Here is a 19,752-nt window from a genome sequence, read left to right as displayed (position 1 = left end):
AAAATGTTGCTGCATTTGAATCTTTAATGTATTTCATTATTATCATGACTCTACATATCAAGGTTTATTTTTCAGTTAAAGAGGACCGAAGGATTTCTATCGAGTTTTGCAAGTGTTAGAAGCAAAATGAAAAGTGCACATTGTCAAGAAGTGTGTGTCGGAAAAAGTGCAAGAAGGCAATTGGAGAAAGGTGCTCCTTCAGCATAGTGTGGCTTCCAAGCTGTATAAATGCTGTTTTGCAGCTTGCAGCACACTGCAGTGCTTCCCAGAGCCTCAGCCACCGCTGCAGGGAATTATAGATTGAGTGTGCCATCATGAATTTCTTTGCAGTGCTGAGACACATCCATGCAGCAATGTTTCTCCTCAGCAATCTAACACTGAACACATGCACCACGACTCATTCTGCACCATCATCTGCATCTCTCCCACCTTTACAAAGACGTTTGCTAGGGATTGCACCAGTTTGTGGTGGACATAGAGAGATATTATTAAATAATATTAGAGTGCAGAAATCATGAGAGGGATTATTGAGATTCCTTATCATTGGTAGACTGTTAAAAGCACTTCTTGCTTATTCACAAGCTTCATGGTCAATTCTGTCGTGATCAGAATTAATTTGGATTCATGTAATTGCTTGGTTATAGTAAGATTATGCAAAAACAATTGCACAAGAGAACTGCACCAAGAATAGACGCTCATTGTGGGATCGCAAAAAGGATGTTAAGCCTGTAGGTGGTAATTCGCGGCGTAGCTTTGTAATTGTAGAATGTTTGATAGTGTTAGTAGTACAAAAATAAAAAGTACCTTCTTTGTCGGTAAATACTGTTTGTTTACCTCAGGAAATACAATTAATTTACCTCAGAAAAAAGTGCTAACTTGGCTAGCAAGGGCCTAAAATCCTAAAAACAATGTTATAGCAAAGCAAAATATTTAATTTATATATATATATATATATATATATATATATATATATATATATATATATATATATATATATATATAGTAATAATATATACTGTATATCAAAGATAAATATCTTTACACAAAACACAAATACATAAAAACAGAAATCAGTTACAATAGCAGGACAGCTGACTTTTGCAGTAAACAGATGTTGTTAGCAGTGTTGCTATTAAACATGATAACAAAACAATATAAGTTAGAAAGGAGGGGATGGTAGTTTTTTCAAAAGAGTGTTTCTGTTATTTTTATTGGGGTATAATATTAATTTAAAAGTGAACTCTCAAATCTGATCAGACTGACTTGATTGAACCGACGATCATATCCTTTTATCCAATTATTTTTATTGTGACTTTATTTACTGTATTTTCTCCTTGTTTAGTCATGCAGAGGAATTGTATTGTGGCATGTGCAAAGGCGCTGGCACCTTTTGACCTGGCTTTACTGCACTGTGCCCACTTTGCCAATCCACCAGCTGCCCTTTATGGGGGATTTCAGCATGCAGGCCTGGCAAAACGCCCAGACTCCCAATCACTGCTTTACTTTAACTTTCTCACTGTCTGCGGCTTTGTCTTGGTGATCTTCAGACAGACATTGTGGATTGATACGTGATCATTTTGATGCCTGTTTTCTTAATCAGTATTAGTAACAGCTGCTGTGCATGTGTTCACTTAAAGCAGGTTAAAACGAGCCATTCAACCTATTATAGCCTGGCGTTTTAAAAAAGAGCTCCTAATATACACTATTTTCTTTCAGTTTGATGACTAAATTGAGCAGAGATATTCAAACCATTTGCATTCAATAAAGTAAATTACATGACTTAATTAGTCTTTCTATTTTTATTAATTAATGATAAAACATTAACATGCATTTATGAAGATAATTAAATTATTTAAATATTAAGCTAATTATGTACATTTGTATAACCAGATTTTGGCTATACAAATTTACATAATTAGCGTAATATTTAAATAATTTAATTATTTAAATTTGATGCATACAATTTAACAAATTGTATAAACATACAAATTTGTTTTTTGTTTAAACAAAAAAAAAATTAATTGCTGGTGGGTTGCTATTTTCACTATAAAAATTTAAAGTTCTGTGACTGTGCTTTACAGACCACTGGCCGGAGACCCACAGGGATTCTAGTTAATTTAAAACAGCCTTAAAGTGATATCTCAATGATGGACAAATACTAACTTTATTAACTAGCCCACAAGTGAAACCTCCAGTGTGTTGCTCAGTTCTATGTTTAGGTTACCCAGAAACTTAATTATCTAGGTCAAAATGTGGTATCTAATGTAATTGAACTCCAGAGTGCGACAAGCTAAATGCGTTAAGTACATTGTTATAGAGTCTAAGAGCTGATGTTTAATTGGCTCTTGTCTTGATTATATTTTCACTTAGCATGCTATTAGGAGGGCTGTGTGCTAGTTTTGCATTGTTCTGTATTTTGCCATGAGTTTAATCATGGTTACAGAGTTAATGGTTAATAGAAAAAAAGGAAAACTATTTAACATTTCAGTTGATGGCCACTATGCATCTTAATGTGGGATTTTTGGGCTTGTAATATAAATTAAATAAAATCAGAAAATCTAGAAATCAGCTGGAGTTGTGATATATTATATTATATCAAATACAATATTGGGTTGTGATGCTAATCATTGCTGCTAATACCAACAGTCTAATGAACTTTATGTCCATCTGTCTGTTTTTTTCTACCCTTAATGGCTTAAAAAAATTCTGCCTGCATTGGCTTCCAATCCCTAAACCAAAAATGTGTAAGAAACTGTCTTGACCATTGTGCCTAAGACATCATGCATATCTGTTTTTCTGGTGCATATTTAAAAAAAAAAAAAAGGCCAAACACTATGTAGCAGCATTGCACAGCAAATACTTAATGAAATAGGGAAACCTGGAATTTTATACTTTCCTTGGTTCACTGGTCCTCACTGTCAATTTTGTGACCTTTCACACCATGCCTGTTTATTAGATACTTAAAGGAAAACTCTACCCTGAATGACCTGCACACTAACATCTGGATTTTTGTGTCATGGGTTTATTGACATTTGTCTATTTTAACCTAGTTAAATGTTTACCTGCCACTATGATTATGTCATTCATTCATTTTTTCCCGCTTATCCGTAATTCGGGTCGCGGGGGCAGCAGTCTAAGCAGGCCCCCGCCTTCGACTGCTGCCCAATCCTCACAGCACCGTCCCTTACGGTCCCTCCTGCAGGTGGTGAGCCCACGGGAAGGTGGCCCCACGTCACTTCGACGTCACGGACCTTGATATTTTCCTCGTAAGGGACCCCCGGAGCATAGAGGGTTAAGGGCCTTGCTCAAGGGCCCAAGAGTGGCAGCTTGGCGATACCGGGGCTTGAACCCCAGACCTTCCGATCGGCAACCCAGCGCCTTAACCGCTGGAGCCACCCCCATATGATTATGTCATTAATGAAAAATGCAAAACCAATCAACAAACTGCCACCAGATTTCCTAAACACATGGCATATAAAACTTTCAATGTGATTCAGGGGAGAATTTTCATTCAGCTCTACTTAGTCTTTTTTGTACAATTTTAATAAGATGCAAAATAGTAGGCCTAAGCTAAAATAATTTAAATAATATGATAATAGGAGTGTTCCAGAAACGATCCTGGAAGCAAATCTCAGGCTTTAATGTGGCATTTAACCAAGGCCATTTTTTTTGCATGATTCATACTGACTGCTGTTGCCATGCCACAGATATATGGGAATTTCCCAGCCATGATTCTCAGCTTTTGTGTTCAGGTACTTACACAGATACTGAACCAGACAGAACAAAGAGTCCTTTGATTTGTTCATCAGTGCTGATGCACAGACAAGGTTGTACCCTGGAAAGTTTTAGTGATAATTAGGAAAATATTTGATGCATTTTTGCCCGAGCTGATAAGGTGACAGATACTATTTAAAGTAAAATTTTAACAATTGCATTTAAAGTGTTTATGGCAAGATTCAGATAAACAAATACTAGATTTTGGTGCAGTAAATAAATCTGGAATATCCCACCTGTATCTGGCAACTTGGTCTTATAATAAAATACTAATAATTTTTAAGCATTTTTATATTACTTGGTGATCATTTAAGTGCTCAGTAAAATAAAGAAGCACAAATTTAGGCACCCATTTTCCAGTTACCTTCATGGAGATAGTGAAGGCTAGCACAAATTCTATTTATGCTTAATTATAGAAACTACCAGCTGCCTTGTTCCGCATACATGAGCTTACAGACGAAGATGATTGTCTAATGTTGCTTGACAGGGAATAGACTTGGGAATTAACTTGGGAGCTTCGTTCTTTTTTGTTGAAGATGACCAACAAGGAGAAGTTTGGATAGTGATGAGAAACTCATTCCAGTAAAAGAAACTTGGTGAAGGTCTGTGTTTCTGTGTCTTGAGAGATAATGGGCCAAGTTAAGCTGTTCTTTAGACTTGACTTGAAATGGACATAATGTAGAGAAGGTAGCATGCAGGAGTTTTGTTCGGCAGGTGGTATTTGGTAAATTCTTGTATCGGACGAATAAGAAAATTAATGAAGCTGCCTTCTTGATTTGTTGTGGGGGTTTGGTGTTTGGGGAAGGCCTGCCAGAAACAACTAGGAGTAAGCCAGTCATGATATGAAAAGAACCTGAACAAAAACTAGACAAGAGAACGATCCACAACCACAGCAAGGTTATCAGATGCCAAGCCCTCTCCCACTCTCCTTCATTATTCTCTTAGCATGTGAGACTACACACAAAATTGCCAAAATTCATTCCTTTACATTGTTGTATTGTTTTTTGGTTTTGGTTTATGGAAATCCCCACCCGCTAATCCTCCTGGCTGGAAATTGGAAAAGGGTTGTTTCCATTGCCTGCATTCTTAGTTAGTGACCTGCGATAGATCCACAATGACTAATAGATTGACGTCTGGCTTTTTTTCTTTATTCTAACACAGCTTGTATTTCTCTTGGTGCAAAGTGTGCCCATAGCATTGTCCTTTAAAGCTCATGTGACAAAAGGTTTTTCTCGCTATTGTGAATGTCCAACAAAAAATGGCACAGAATGATGTGCAAAAACAGAACTGACTTGCCCCAGTCAAATGAGTTATAAAATAAGTTATCAAAATATTCTAGTTGAAAATATTTTATATATATATATACACTTCTGACTATTGTTTTGACTTATTAGGATGCGTTATATTAGTCATAGTCAAGTCAAGTCAAGTCAAGTTTATTTGTATAGCGCTTTTCACAACAGACATTGTCTCAAAGCAGCTTTACAGAAAACAACAGTGAAGGTGAATGGTGTGCGTTTGTCCCTGATGAGCAGCCGTGGCGACAGTGGCAAGGAAAAACTCCCTTAGATGATATGAGGAAGAAACCTTGAGAGGAACCAGACTCAAAGGGGAACCCATCCTCATATGGGTGACATCAAAAGTTTGGTCATAAATCTTTCAACAATACAGAACAATTTGTGATCATCATAGATCCAGCATCAGCTTCTCCATGCCAGGGCCTTTAAACACTCGGCATCTACTTCTCCATGATCATCCATAGGTCCATAATCTTCACGAGGTGGGACGTGACTGGAGCTGGCCAAACCTCAGGAAGCCTCGGGATGGGGAGAGAAAGAGAAGCAGTGGAGAGGAATTAGCGTAGCTGCTGTTCATGATATTAACAGCACAAGTTGATAATGTGCATGTGATCAGATGTTCTGGAGCACAAGGTTGTGATGTGATGTGCGTGATGTGTGTTATGTGTAGGCTTTGCTAAAAAGATATGTTTTTAATCTACACTTAAACTGGGAGAGTGTATCTGAACCCCGAACACTGTCAGGAAGACTATTCCAGAGTTTAGGAGCTAAATGTGAAAATGCTCTACCGCCTTTAGTGGACTTTGCTATTCTAGGAACTACTAGAAGCCCAGAGTTTTGAGATCTCAGGGAGCGTGACGGATTATAGCGTGTTAAGAGACTGGATAGATACATGGGAGCCAAACCATTTAGTGCTTTATAAGTGAGTAGCAGTAGTTTGTAGTCTATTCGAAACTTAATAGGAAGCCAATGTAGGGACGATAAGATTGGGGTTATATGATCGTATTTTCTTGACCTAGTAAGAACTCTTGCTGCGGCATTCTGAACTAACTGAAGCTTGTTTATTAATGATGCAGGACATCCACCTAGTAATGCATTACAGTAGTCTATTCTAGAGGTCATAAACGCATGGACGAGCTTCTCTGCATCAGATATAGATAACATATTTCTTAGCTTAGAAATATTTCTAAGGTGAAAGAAGGCTGTTTTTGTAACTTGATTGATGTGATTTTTAAAAGATAAGTTGCTGTCTAAAATAACTCCCAGGTCTTTTACCGTTGAACTAGTAGTTACAGAACAACCATCTAAATGCAGGCTGAGATGCTGGAGCTTCTGTGTACTATTTTTTGGGCCGATGAGCAAAATCTCCGTTTTATCAGGATTTAATAGCAGAAAGTTATGGGTCATCCAATCTCTTATTTCTTCAACACACTCAGTTATGCGAGCTAATTGAGCTGTATCGCCTGGTTTGGATGAAATATATAGCTGGGTATCATCAGCATAACAATGGAAGCTAATTCCATGCCTTCTAATAATATTTCCTAATGGAAGCATGTATATTGTAAAAAGCAGGGGTCCCAGAACTGACCCTTGTGGCACGCCATAATTTACTAGCATTATCCTGGATAGCTCTCCATTTAAATCTACGAAATGGTAACGATTGGACAGGTAGGATTTAAACCAGCTTAATGCCTGTCCCTGAATACCGATGTAATTCTGTAAGCGATCGAGGAGAAGATCATGATCTATAGTGTCGAACGCAGCACTAAGATCTAGTAAAACTAATAGGGAGATGTAGCCTTGGTCTGAAGCTAAAAACAGGTCGTTAGTGATTTTAACTAGAGCAGTTTCTGTGCTATGATGGGGCCTAAAACCTGACTGAAACTCTTCAAAGATATTGTTCTCCTGCAAGTGGTTACATAACTGGGCAGCGACAATCTTTTCTAAAATCTTAGACATAAATGGGAGATTTGAAATTGGTCTGTAATTCGATAGCGTGTTTGGATCCAGATTAGGTTTTTTAATGAGGGGCTTAATAACTGCTAACTTGAGGGATTTAGGGACATGACCTAACGATAGTGAGGAGTTAATAATATTTAAAAGAGGCTCACCAGCTGTATATAACACTTCCTTCAGTAGTTTAGTGGGAATTGGATCTAACTGACATGTTGTTGATTTAGCTTTCATAATAGCATCATACAGCTCTTCCTGTCCTATACATGTAAAACAGTGTAGTTGTGGGGTTGTAAGTACGATTGTGTCAGGAGATGCTGTCAGAGGTTGAACTGCCACAATTGTTTTTCGAATGTTATCTATTTTTTCAGTGAAGAAATTCATAAAGTCTTCACTACTAAACTGTGATGGAACACATTTTTCAGATCCCTGATTTGTTGTTAATTTAGCGACTGTACTGAAAAGGAACCTGGGATTGTTTTTGTTATTTTCTATGAGTTTGCTCAGGTGTTTAGCTCTAGCAGCTTTTAGCGCCTGTCTGTAGCTAAGCATACTGTCTTTATACGCAATTCTAAATACCTCCAATTTAGTTTTCCTCCATTTTCTCTCCAGATTACGTGTTGTTCTCTTTAGGGCATGCGTATGACTATTATCATAGGCTGAAATGAATGAAATGAAAGTGATGCTTTCTAAATTATAAACACAAATTTACAGAATTTATAAAAGAAAGTATAAATATTTATGTGGCAATGGGAATCAAATACATTGTCACAGATCCAGTTACCTTGTAATGGATAAGCAGCTAACATGACTAAATGGCGACACGAGTGACTTTGTAATACTTAACAATTAATGGTTTTAAATAGAACACATTAAATTGGTAATCTGTACAGATGAGACAACTGATTTGAATGAGATAGAGAGAAAATAAGTACATTCTTCTCCTTCCAGTCGCCTTCAAAAATTCTTTTAAACAAGATATGCAATTGAAAGTCTCAAAACGTTCCGTTTCTAAACTTTAGCACTGCACTTTCTTTTTGGTCTGATGAGCTGCCATTAACTACATAATTTACATACTATGCATGAGTTTATTTGAATAAACAGCTGCGACAGATGGCCGCTCTTTTCCTTATGTTTACTGTCTTGATTTAGAAAGTACTCTGTTGGGTCTGCTGAGACATTATGCAAATTGAAGACATCTCCTATAAACCCTTTATATAATTTGTTTGTAAAGAAAGAATAATCTTTTATAAAAATAGTAAGAGAGGGAAAGAAAGATGTAAGTCAAGATCACCTTTAGTCAGTGACAACAATGCCAGATCAATAATACTGGAAAGGTCGAGTACAATTTTCATATATGCACAGTTCCATTTATGTTGATAAGCAAGAAATGTGACATGGATGGAGGAATAAAAAATGATTTAGCTAGTACACTAAACCTGAAATTAAGACATTTAGAAGATCCAACAAAAAGGGAGCTGATCACTATCTGAAGCAAGAAAATGTTTTGGGGATTTGCAGTTTAACAATGTATATGGTTATAGGTTCAGTTCAGTGGTTCGGATTATATCATTATTTTACCAAACATAGCACACTATGTTTAGTACTTGACCTTATTTGTCAAATTTTTCATAAAAGGGGCAGAATATAAATATTATGGATGAAATTAGCAAGAATGTAACAATGTTGTGCGGGTGGAACTGTGGAAATGTGTGATTTCCATAATGGAAGTGAAGTTATAAACTTGCAGTTGTATTTTAATTTTACTGGAGGTTCCAATTTGGACAAGAGTTAAAATATATACAAACCACACCAGTCACGTAGTCAGATTTTTTGTGGAGGGTTTGTCGGATTAACGAAAATCATCTGAAATGTTGAACTTCCCATTAGTTCTAAAATATGTTATGGGTTTAAGACCCTACAAAATATGCCAGACTCATGCATCTGTGAACCACAGTGGCTGAGAATGTGGTTTAGGGAACTTGGTCATTTTAGCTAACTTTGGAGCTCTTTTTCTAAACAAGCATTTTTCTTCATTAAAAATATGCTAATTAAAACAATTTTAAGAACCAAATTGAATCAAAACGTAAGCCAAAATCAGATTAGATTGAATCGTGACTGGAGTATTTTGTTCCAACCTGTAAACTATTCTTTTTTTTTTTTTTATCTTTTATTTTCACTCACTTGAAATCTACAGCCTTGAAATTTTTTGAACGGCATTAAAATGGAACAGTGCAGCATTTTTAGTAGAAATGACTGAGAGAAACCATGCTTTCTTCTCATACACACAGGTTTATTGCTGACTTTAACCAAAACCTGGAACCGGTTTTCTTCATATCATTTACAGCAATGATCTGCTGTATTTAACCATGCGTCACTTCAGCTCATATCGGACTAACAGATCCCTTTTTTCCAAACTCAACACCTTTCTCTTGTTTGAGTTTGATGTAAAACTGTTTGAGCTGAAGCAGAAGCTCATGTAATCTAGTTTGGTGGAGTCAGTAAATAGAGAATGCATTAGAGCTAACCACAGAGAACACACAGTTTCTGTGAAGTTTTTGTCTCTCGGTAATTGGAACCCACAGCTTTTGTGATTTTTTTATTTATTTCCTTCATCGACTGTAGTGCACTTCATGCTTGCCTTTTGACCATAATGTTTTCTGTGAGTAAACTTAAATCTAACACGTCAACGTTTTAAAACATTTAGGGTTGAGCAATTATTTTTTGCTTACCCTGGTTCAAGCCATGTTACTGTGGAATAACAGTCATAATCAGTAGAACCTTAAAAACTGAACTGAAAGATTCTCACTTAGTAGTAATGTAGTAACTCAGTAGTAATGATGTGTTGATTCCATAAAAAACCCCAACAATCTCAATCTTAGAGATTATATAGTAACATCTTTCTTTCTGAGCTGACCAGAAGTTTGAGTTGCTCAGGTAGAAAAGAAGAAGACGCTTAATAGGTCAGCGTTAGCTCAGTGGAAACAGTAGTTTATGAGGCAGAGTGAAGGAAGTCCCTTGGGTGAAGCTTTCTTCCTTATTTCAGCTGAAAGACTATACTTGGTATGATACAATCTGCTAAGTGTTTCAGTTGATCTGAACCTGCTTAGAGGGCAAACCACAGTCTACAGGTTCAGTTTCATGATTTGCTGGATGTTTGAAGCATTTTGCTATGAGCTACACAGTAACTGGAAGTCGAAATTATTGAAAGCATTCTTGTTTTCCCCTAGCTGTCGGTTTTAAGTTCTGAAAGTGAAATCGACAGTTATGGTTTCTTTTCTCTTTTTTGTAGCTATAGGAAGTAGGTCAGTGATTTGTACATTCCCATTAAAAAGATGCTTCTGGTAAAAATCGGTCGGAAATGTTTCCTTACTTAATCATTATCTGAAGTTCATATTTTCACATGTTTTCATTTTCATATATTTTCATATTTTTCTAAAGATATATTTACATATATCTATAAATACATGTCTGCCAATGATGTTGCTGATAATAATGGTGCAACCATTTTGAAGAAGGAAGTAGAATTTGAGAACACAAACGAGCGATACTGCAAAACATTTCAGGTGGTTATGCAAAATAACAAGATTATGGAATAGAAATAACTGTACGAATTGGAAAGACTTTTAAGATGTTAACATTAAAGAATCAGTATGTTTTGCTCGCTAGGTGCCTTAGTTTTTCCAAATAGTTTAGATTTGCGTCCAAAGGCAATTTCTCCTATACGGATCCATAGCACATTAGCTTGGGATTTGAATCTGTTCTTGTTATAAATTTAGTCTTCCATGTAACATGTGTACCTCAAAAATTAGGTCAGATTCTTTTTTACTAGATAAGGAAATAAAATGTTACATATTACAATTTTTTTTACTTTAAGTTCCAAAGCTTTGCAGTTTTTAATGTTCGCTTCATTGTTTGTAGTTCCGTTCTCAAGTGATAAAGCATAGGGAACTTCCATTTTGCTGTTTCATGTTTTGCGTCATACTAAAGAAATGCCCTGGAATGCAAGGCAGTCGTGTGTTGCGTCACTGCACGTGGCTAACAAGGCACTCTTATGCACTCTATAAGAGTTAGGGTGGGGGATTCCCCCTTCTCCTCTTTCTCCTTCTCCTCCTTCTCTTTCACCACTTCAGCTGAAACACTCTCCTTAGGGTGAACAAGTTTTCTATTGTTTTACTGGACCTTTGCCTCCTCCTTGTTTTAGCCTGAGGACAAAGCAATCTGTTATATTCTAGTTTCAGCTTCAGACTGTGTATATACTACTTCCCATGGCCAGTCGGTGAACAAGGAGATACAGTATAAGTATCGCCTCGAATCAGAACCACCAGATGTGGCCTTGCCTTCATGCTGACTCATTGTCAAATGGCGTTCTAGTCACAGGGGTCAAATTCTGTCGAAATGGCTGTACAACACACTTCTGATTGGCTACAGGATGCCTGCCTGTTGCCAGGGAGATTCCAGATGCACTTCTTTTGTTCAGGAAATTGTTGCTGACAGAAATCCTAAGCAGTGGTTTTTCCTTCTGTCAAACAACTTCCAATAAAAGAAACATAATAAATAAAACAATGTTGCTGATTTTGATTGGTGGGATGGTGTTGATTAATTAAATGAACTTTAAGAACATGGCTTCAGCCATATATCATGCTGAAAGGTGTATTAATATTAATGTGCATGGTCAAGTGTGTTCTCGTTTCTATAGAAACAGTGTACAGGGTTTGTATGAGGAACGTGGTTATTGAGCAATGTTAGAAGGAGTCTGCAGTAGGGGTTGGGGATATGACAAAACATCACAATACAACATGTCAAAGCAAGATGATGAGCACCACAACATATACACAGTAAATCCTCAGTGCTGAATTAACAACCCACAGTTTTTACATTTTATACACACACACACACACACACACACACACACACACACACACACACACACACACACACACACACACACACATTATGAAGAAACATTTTTGTTTGTAGTTGCGATAATGCAAGTGGTAACGGGAAGTAAGGATTTTTAATGTAACTCAGGATAAATGAAAAAAATGTTTTTTTATTATTTTAATAAAGAAGCAGTTCACATTATAACATTTTTATATATAAGAAATCAAACAAATTAACACCAAGTGTGTACTGTTTTAGACACTAGTTAACACTAGTTAGTAGAGCGACAAACTGTTTTTGTTAATTATCTTTCTATAACAGCAAGTTTTATTTCATGTTTTGGTCATTTTTTTATTGGGTTATGGTCTATTTGTTGTAAAATCCATTTTGTAGGTCGGCATCTGTTGAGATTGAGGTGTTATGTAAAAGATGTGGGATTACTCAGCATTTAGAGCCTGTGTAGCGACTTTAACACAATGGCCGATAGGGACAAAGGGCTGAGAAGGGAAATGCTTAAAGGAAACTGGTGGGAGTGTAGAATAGAGTGGAATGTCATCAATTTGTTTTGTACTTTATTCGCGTGTCAGTCTGTTCAATGCAGACCACAATTTCACTGATTTGTTGAATACATTCTATCCGGTATGTACTAAGCTTCATCTGAGGCTTCATCTCATTTACATATGGATTTGCAGTCTTTTTTTGTTTTTGTTTTAGTGAATCATTCATTCTTCCTATATCAAGAAGTTGTTGTTTAACTAACAGACAACAGGAACACCACATATACACTGTTCTTACTTCCTCTCCACGGGTGTGACTGTTTTTATTTTGCTTATCTGAAAAGAGGGTCTGATTATAGACACAAGGTTAAGGTTAACCTTCTGTATTGGAATGTGGGAGTGTTTTAAGCCATTCAAGCTAAATTTATAGAAGGTCACATTAGAAGTACAGTAATTAATCTTTGTGTTCAGTGTGTGTCAAAATGACCTGTTTCAAATTTAGAAAAGGACAGATTTTGTTATTATCTCTGACCCCCCCCCCCCCACACACACACACACACACACAAATTAATAAAAAAAAATTGTCCGACAGAAAATATAAACAGAGAAACAAATCAATAAACAAACAAATACACAGACAAGCACACAGAAGGATGTACAAATAAAATGACAGACAAGCAGTTAAATAAACAGACAAACACAAGCTGGCAAAGAAATTGACAAATAAACAGACAAACAAACAATAGACAGACAAAGACAAAAAAAGACAGATGAATAAACAGACAAACAAACACAAATAATAGAAACAGATACACCAAGAATCAGACAAATCAATGGGCAAATAAAAAAAAAAAACTGTCAAACCAAAAAGGTTTTTAAAGAAATATACACACAGATAAATAAGAGGCATTTACTGACTTGTACATTTCAACATAGAGAAATTCTTTCTTCGAATATCTCAGATTGGAGGGTTAAGGGCCTTGCTCAAGGGCCCAACAATGGCAGCTTTGTGCTTTCGGGGCCTCCAATTAGTAACCCAGAGCCTTACCCACTGTCCACACTAATATGTTTTTGTTTGAAAACACATACAGTAATTTTCTCTCCGTTTTGGCCTTCTGTTCACACCTTTTTTGTTTTTAGTCAACAAAAATGTAACTTTTTGAAAACGCTCTCCAAAGTGGAAATGCTGTTTCCGAATCAAAGTGTGAACTGTGAAAACAGATGCTTTCAAAAAAAGATGCTGAATGTTTTTGTCATTGCCACAACGTTTCAAAGAACTAAAATGTAAATGAACGGCAGGCGTAAATAAGCGGGTCGAAGCGTCTTGTGATTTGCTCATGACGTATGCATTCGGTGTGAATGAGCAACTTTTGGGAAACGATTGAAAACAATAGTGTGGACGTCGAAAAAATTTTTAGAGGGAAAAAAACCTCTTTTTAGACACTTTCCCACATAAATAAACAGACAAACACAGAGTCAGATTCACATGCAGGCAAACAACTAGCTGAACTGGTAGAAGACAAACAAACAAACAAACAAGAATACCAGACAAATAGCCAAACAGACAAACAAACCAAACTCAGACAAACACATAAATAAACAAGGCAACATACAGATAAACAAATTAACCCAAACAAACAAAAAGACAAATATACAGACCAACAAAAAGATAAATAAACAGAGAGAGACAGGCAAAAAGGCTAATAAACAAACCAAAACAATGTAATAAACATCCACACACAGACAATTAAACAGACAAACCAAAGATAGAAAGGCAAAAAGATAAATAAGCAAACATTAGCTAACAAACAAGTGAACTCAGAAATCAAATAAACAGACCAACAACCTGAACAGACAGAAAAAAAACAGAGAAGGTTGACAGACAAACACACAAAGAGATGCAGGCAAACAACTAGACTAACAAACTGTCAATAAACAAATTACACACAAAAGTAGACAAACAAACAAAAGACCGGCAGATAAAAAGACAAGCTGGCAAATAAATATTGACAGAGAAATAAACAGTCAACAGTCAGACAGATAGATGGACATGCAGACAAACAGACAAAAAAAACTTGAATCTAGACAGCTGTCAGACATAAATAGTCTAACAGGCAAAAATGGCTAGTTGACTATATAAGTTCTTGGTAAATTCGCTCTATGTTACCTCAACGTTTTATTTGCACTTCTATCAGGTTACACCCACCTGCTCATAGGAACATCCTCAGGCATAAGAAGTGGACGGTTTGTGTGTCTCTATACTATTTTCTGTCACCACTGCAAAATCCTCAACTGTTTATTGTTCCTTTTTAGACAAAATGTTAGCATGTTTCCACAGGATAAGATTAACGTAATGCTTACAGATGTTTCAGTACAAACTTGGTGAATCAGATGGCAAACCACAGATGGTCTAACTGTTAATTTACTGCTGCAGATACCCCAAGCTGAAAAAAATCCCTGCGTACCCTCTCTTGCTTTTCTCCCTTTCATAGCATTCAGCTATTATTCCTGCGTAGAGCGGAGCGGCAGAGCCCTCGGTGCCAGCAAGCGCTGCCATCTGCCACTGGTGTTTGTGTGTGGTGTCAACAGGATGCCGTTTAGGACCCCGTGCCAACCTCTGGGCTCACCACAAGTATTAAAATTCCACAGGCGTATGGCAGATTGGAATTGTGTTGAATAGGCACTTTGGAACATTTGTGGTCTTGCGACTTTTTGACTGGAATGCATTTACTCGAGTGTTCCACACGTTTCCACAAAGAGTCCTATGGAGCGAGACCAGGCGAGCTTCGGTTTCATTGAGAAAGCAGAATGGATGAAGAATGAAGCACCTGTGAATGTGGCATCGCTTTGTTAGATTTTTTTTTCTCCTCTGGAGAATTTAGTGCTGCTTTGTGTCTGGGGGTGGGTAACATGAAACTCTGGGAAGATTTGTGGGGGAGTTTGGGGGGTTAAGGCTAACTAGGTATGTGTCTGTCTGTCTGTCTGTCTGTCTGTCTGTCTGTCTGTCTGTCTGTCTGTCTGTCTGTCTGTCTGTCTGTCTGTCTATCTATCTATCTATCTATCTATCTATCTATCTATCTATCTATCTATCTATCTATCTATCTATCTATCTATCTATCTATCTATCTTTTCATTCACTGGCCTTTTCCTTTGTTACTGTTTGTGGGAACCTGTTTAATATCCTCTAATAAACTACTCGACAGGACAATCAGATTATTATTATAGATTTTTTGTTTTTACTTTCTCGAATGAAACCATTTTGCTTCTGAAGTAAACAGGCAGCAAACCATTCTATGAATAAACAAGTCAGCGGTTTATTAAGAAATCCGCCATGCCGTTATCTTGCGCCGCTGTGAAATAGATTTGCATATTTATGTATTTGTGTAGAAATCCGAGAAACCACATCAGACTTTCTGGTTTTTTGGTACACAGACAAAACAAAATGGCGTGTTTTTTTTCTTTTCTGTATGACAACACAGCTTTAAAAAAACTGAATGTACAGATGCCTAATAAAGATGTTTTGCTAGCTAAATGAGCTTTCTTTACATGTTAGAATTGAAGTTGTTGGAAAGTAATGTGTCATACAGTAGCAAGAAATTTAACAAAAAGGATTTAAGCCTGATACATTCAGGTTTTCATGAGATACCAGTTGATAAAAACACTTCAGTGTAAATTCAATGTAGTTTTTTTTTGTTTCTGGGTATAAACAAGATAAAAAATTAAACTTCACTATGTAGAGTGGATTTTCCAGGCCATCAAACTATAAAAAATTGTTCTCATGCTGCTTGATTTGAATGGTGTTAATGATTAGGACAAAAGTAGTCCATATTTGGACTATTGTCCTGGTTGGCCTAATAGTCTTTTGTCAAGAGCTTAGCAGAGAACATCCGGGTTGAGTAACTCTGTGTGTTTAATAAACACAACTCAAATGTCACAATAATCTAAATGGCTCTGCTGGTCTGAATAAAACACAATGGGCCACGCTGTCATAGGAAAATAATCAGTAACAGTGTGGTGTCATGTGACCAGCAGACAAAGTGGAGTTGTTGCAACTGCCTGAAGGTTTTTTTTTTATAATCCTGTAAAAAAAATATATTACAAATTTAAGAGCAACATAGGCATTTTGTTCATGATCTTTTTTATCCAGTCTACTGGATGTCTTTAACTAGCTGACAAGTGACTGTTGATGTCTTTTTCTTTCCTCTCTTCAGCCATCAAGGTGAACTGCATGGGCTCTTGTGGCATCTCGACCAAGGTGAATGACACATCGTGGATGGTGGAGGAGCAATATGTCAGCAGCATGCTTTCTGTAGCTGACAAAGGTAACGTGATGGACTTGTTTCATCAATTTGTGCAATTGACCCATATATATATAGTTTTTTAAATACTACCCAGAGTTATGGCAAAAACAAATGCAACCCTTTTACACATTCACAGCTGTATCTAAGAGATATCTATTTAAGAGGATTTGCCTTCTAAGTTGCAGCTCGCTTTAGAGTGAACTCGTTTTTGAATTATGTATTCCACACTGCATCGAGTCTCATAACGCAGTCAAGAACGTTCAATGATTTTTTTCATGATAGACTTTAAGCAGCTGGCATTAAAAAAATACGTTTTTTTTTTGTGAAGAACCTGAAATGTAGCATAGCTGCGAAAGGAAAAGCCAAGACAATGGATGAATGAATGACATGCTGAGCTTTAGGTGCATTTAAGCAAAGGTTGAGACATATATTCCAACTGGAGAAAATGACCTGTAAAGAAGAAGGCTTCTTTCTGTCTGTGTTTTCTCTAAAAAAGCAAGTGGATGTATCATCAAACCGAAAATCTAAGCACTCATGCATGCTCCGGGGCCTGAAACATTCACTTGAAGCATTTATAAATATTTGATGTTGGGTAGCCCTTTTTGTTTGTCTGGAGTTTTGCATCTTGAATTATTGACGGTTCAGCTGATTTATATGAAGCGTATACGTTTAGCTAAATTCTGTTTTATTTGTATATCACTCACTTTTGAGTGACTCTGTGTGGTCTAAAGTCAAATATTTTTCAGAGGGTTAATAAGATCTATCTGAGCTATCTGGATCTCTGGTACAAGTCATGAGTGATCCAATCCTTAGTGCGCAGTAGTGATGAGTCATTCACGAATGATTCGTTCATTTTGTGTGAGTCTTTTATGTGACTCAGAAGGACGTCACGAGACACTAATGGCACAGACCTGAGCAACTCATTCTGTTTATCATAATTTGTCCTTAGATGCATTATCATACTTTCATTATTGGAACTATACTCACAGTCTGTGTTTGAAGACATGTCGTGGAATCTACTTTTTGCAAATGTACCATTTTATTCAATTTCTGATCAAAGGATTGAAAGGAATTAAATGACTCAAAAAAAGATTTGTTCATTTTGATGAATGAGGTTCAAAGAACCAAGTCACTAAAATGATCCGATCTTCCCAGCACTAGTGCACAGCATTAAGTACATGTATGACACGTCTTGGAGATGCCTTGCAAACTCAAAGCATTGGCGGATGGGGGTGGGGGCATATGACCACACGACTTTCCTACAGTTGTGGAAACTTTCCTACATGACTTCCTACAGTTGCTGTACAAAATACTTTTTTATTTGTTATCGTACTTAAGTACATTTTCTGGTATCTGTACTACGTTTTTTTTTTTTGGGAAATGTTTACTTCACTGCATTTGAATGTGTAATATCTTACTTTTTACTTTACTAGATTTCAGAAAAACATGCTGCACCTCAGTAGTTGTAAAGTAAAGATGTCAATAGACTGTAACTATAGAAAACTTTCCTCTTCAAAACGTATGTGTAGGAGAAGTAAATACTGACTTGCATTGCAGAAGTTTTTAAACTATAGTTCTCATACTTTGACTTTTTATACTTGGTGCTTGCTTGAGAATTTTCTGCTCGTTATTTTAATAAAGAAAACTAAACATTTATACTTTTAATAGAATAATATTTAAGCAGGATGTTTGTACTCAACTACAAGGATGCTGTACTTCATCCACTATTGCTTTTCTAACCCAAACACAAACACATCTGGGTTCCTCCTGGATGATGCAACATTAGCCCCAGACCCTAATCTGTGATCTATGGCAAAGTTGGCCTATGTTGACTTTTGATTTGGTCTGCTATGTCACATATGAGAAGTGAGAACAAAGAAAAATGAAATGCCATTGACACAGATTTTCATTTCTAATTTAGCATAACATATTTTGCTGTATTTTGAAGCTACAAAAAATCAAATAAATCAAAATGAAATGTAGAGAATCTAAATGAATTTGAAATTTTTTATTTAATGTTTGGTGGTAGTTGACAAGGCAAACAGACAAGAAGAATTTGTCTGCAGTTTTGAAAGAATATGCAGATGATCCCAGAGTTTCGAAGGTTCGATTTACGTTTATCGATCCAACGATGGCGAAAACGTCACGCCACAATTGTACAAAAATTGTGCTCCACCCTCCACTCGCGAACCGCTGACACATACTTATATACTGTTTAGTTTATACAGTACGGTACTGTAAATTGCTCTGTTTTACTAAATTATGTACTTTAATTTGTTCAATTATTAACAAATTACAGTATACTACCCCATACTGATAATTCTTTTAGACTCCTGAGTAGCTTAGGCCATATCGCAACTTAGATTTTTCAAAGTATAGTGGCGAGAACATTGATTTTCATGCAACATCTAACTTTGACTCATGGACCTCAATCATGTTTAATTTTTGGCCCTAATAAGATACATTTGTGCACCTCTAGTGCTGTAACGATTCCTCGAATAAAATTCATAGAGGCAAATAATTTTGTCCTAGGAGTGTCCTAATGGGATGAATGAGTCCTAGAGATAAAGCAGCTGCAAATCCTTTTTTGTCTGTGGTCTCACTTTGCAGGTTTGTAACCGCTCATAAATACATTGCCACAAAGTGAAGTCGATAAAGAAAGAGTTTGGCAAGGTTGGTGTGTTGAGTATTCTGAACAGAACCCTAGCTGCAGACCCAGTGACCAGCTTTGGGATGAATTGGAAAGCTGATCATCTGGCTGAATAGTTGAATGGACAAATCCCCAAAGGCATGTTTCGAGATCTAGTTTCGAGATCTATCTAAAATCTTTCCTAGAAGAATGGAGGTCATTATAGTGGCAAAGAGAGACCCAAACTCTGTATGCTCTTATACCAGTGGCAATGTGACAGGTGTGTGAGATTAGAGTGATTTGAGTGGTGTGTCCTGCTTATTTATACTCGCTGTTGTCATATTTAATGCCCCACATGTGTATCAGTAGAAAATAATCAGCACAATCAGACAAACTGCAACTGTCTCAAATCACTT

The 19,752-nt window shown here is 36.6% G+C and overlaps 1 protein-coding gene across 1 annotated transcript in view; it reads left to right on the top strand.

Annotated features, from left to right (window-relative positions):
- arrdc1b (arrestin domain containing 1b) overlaps positions 1 to 19,752 on the top strand; it is a 48,778-nt gene that overhangs the window by 10,538 nt on the left and 18,488 nt on the right. The window contains exon 2 of the mRNA XM_083564295.1: positions 16,618 to 16,728. Coding sequence (XP_083420421.1) covers positions 16,618 to 16,728 — 111 coding nt within the window. The remainder of the gene's footprint in view (positions 1 to 16,617; positions 16,729 to 19,752) is intronic.

The sequence above is a fragment of the Silurus aristotelis genome (genome assembly GCF_946808225.1).
Source record: "Silurus aristotelis genome assembly, chromosome: 16".
Classification (NCBI taxonomy): domain Eukaryota; kingdom Metazoa; phylum Chordata; class Actinopteri; order Siluriformes; family Siluridae; genus Silurus; species Silurus aristotelis.
This window is presented reverse-complemented; position numbering and strand designations above follow the sequence as displayed.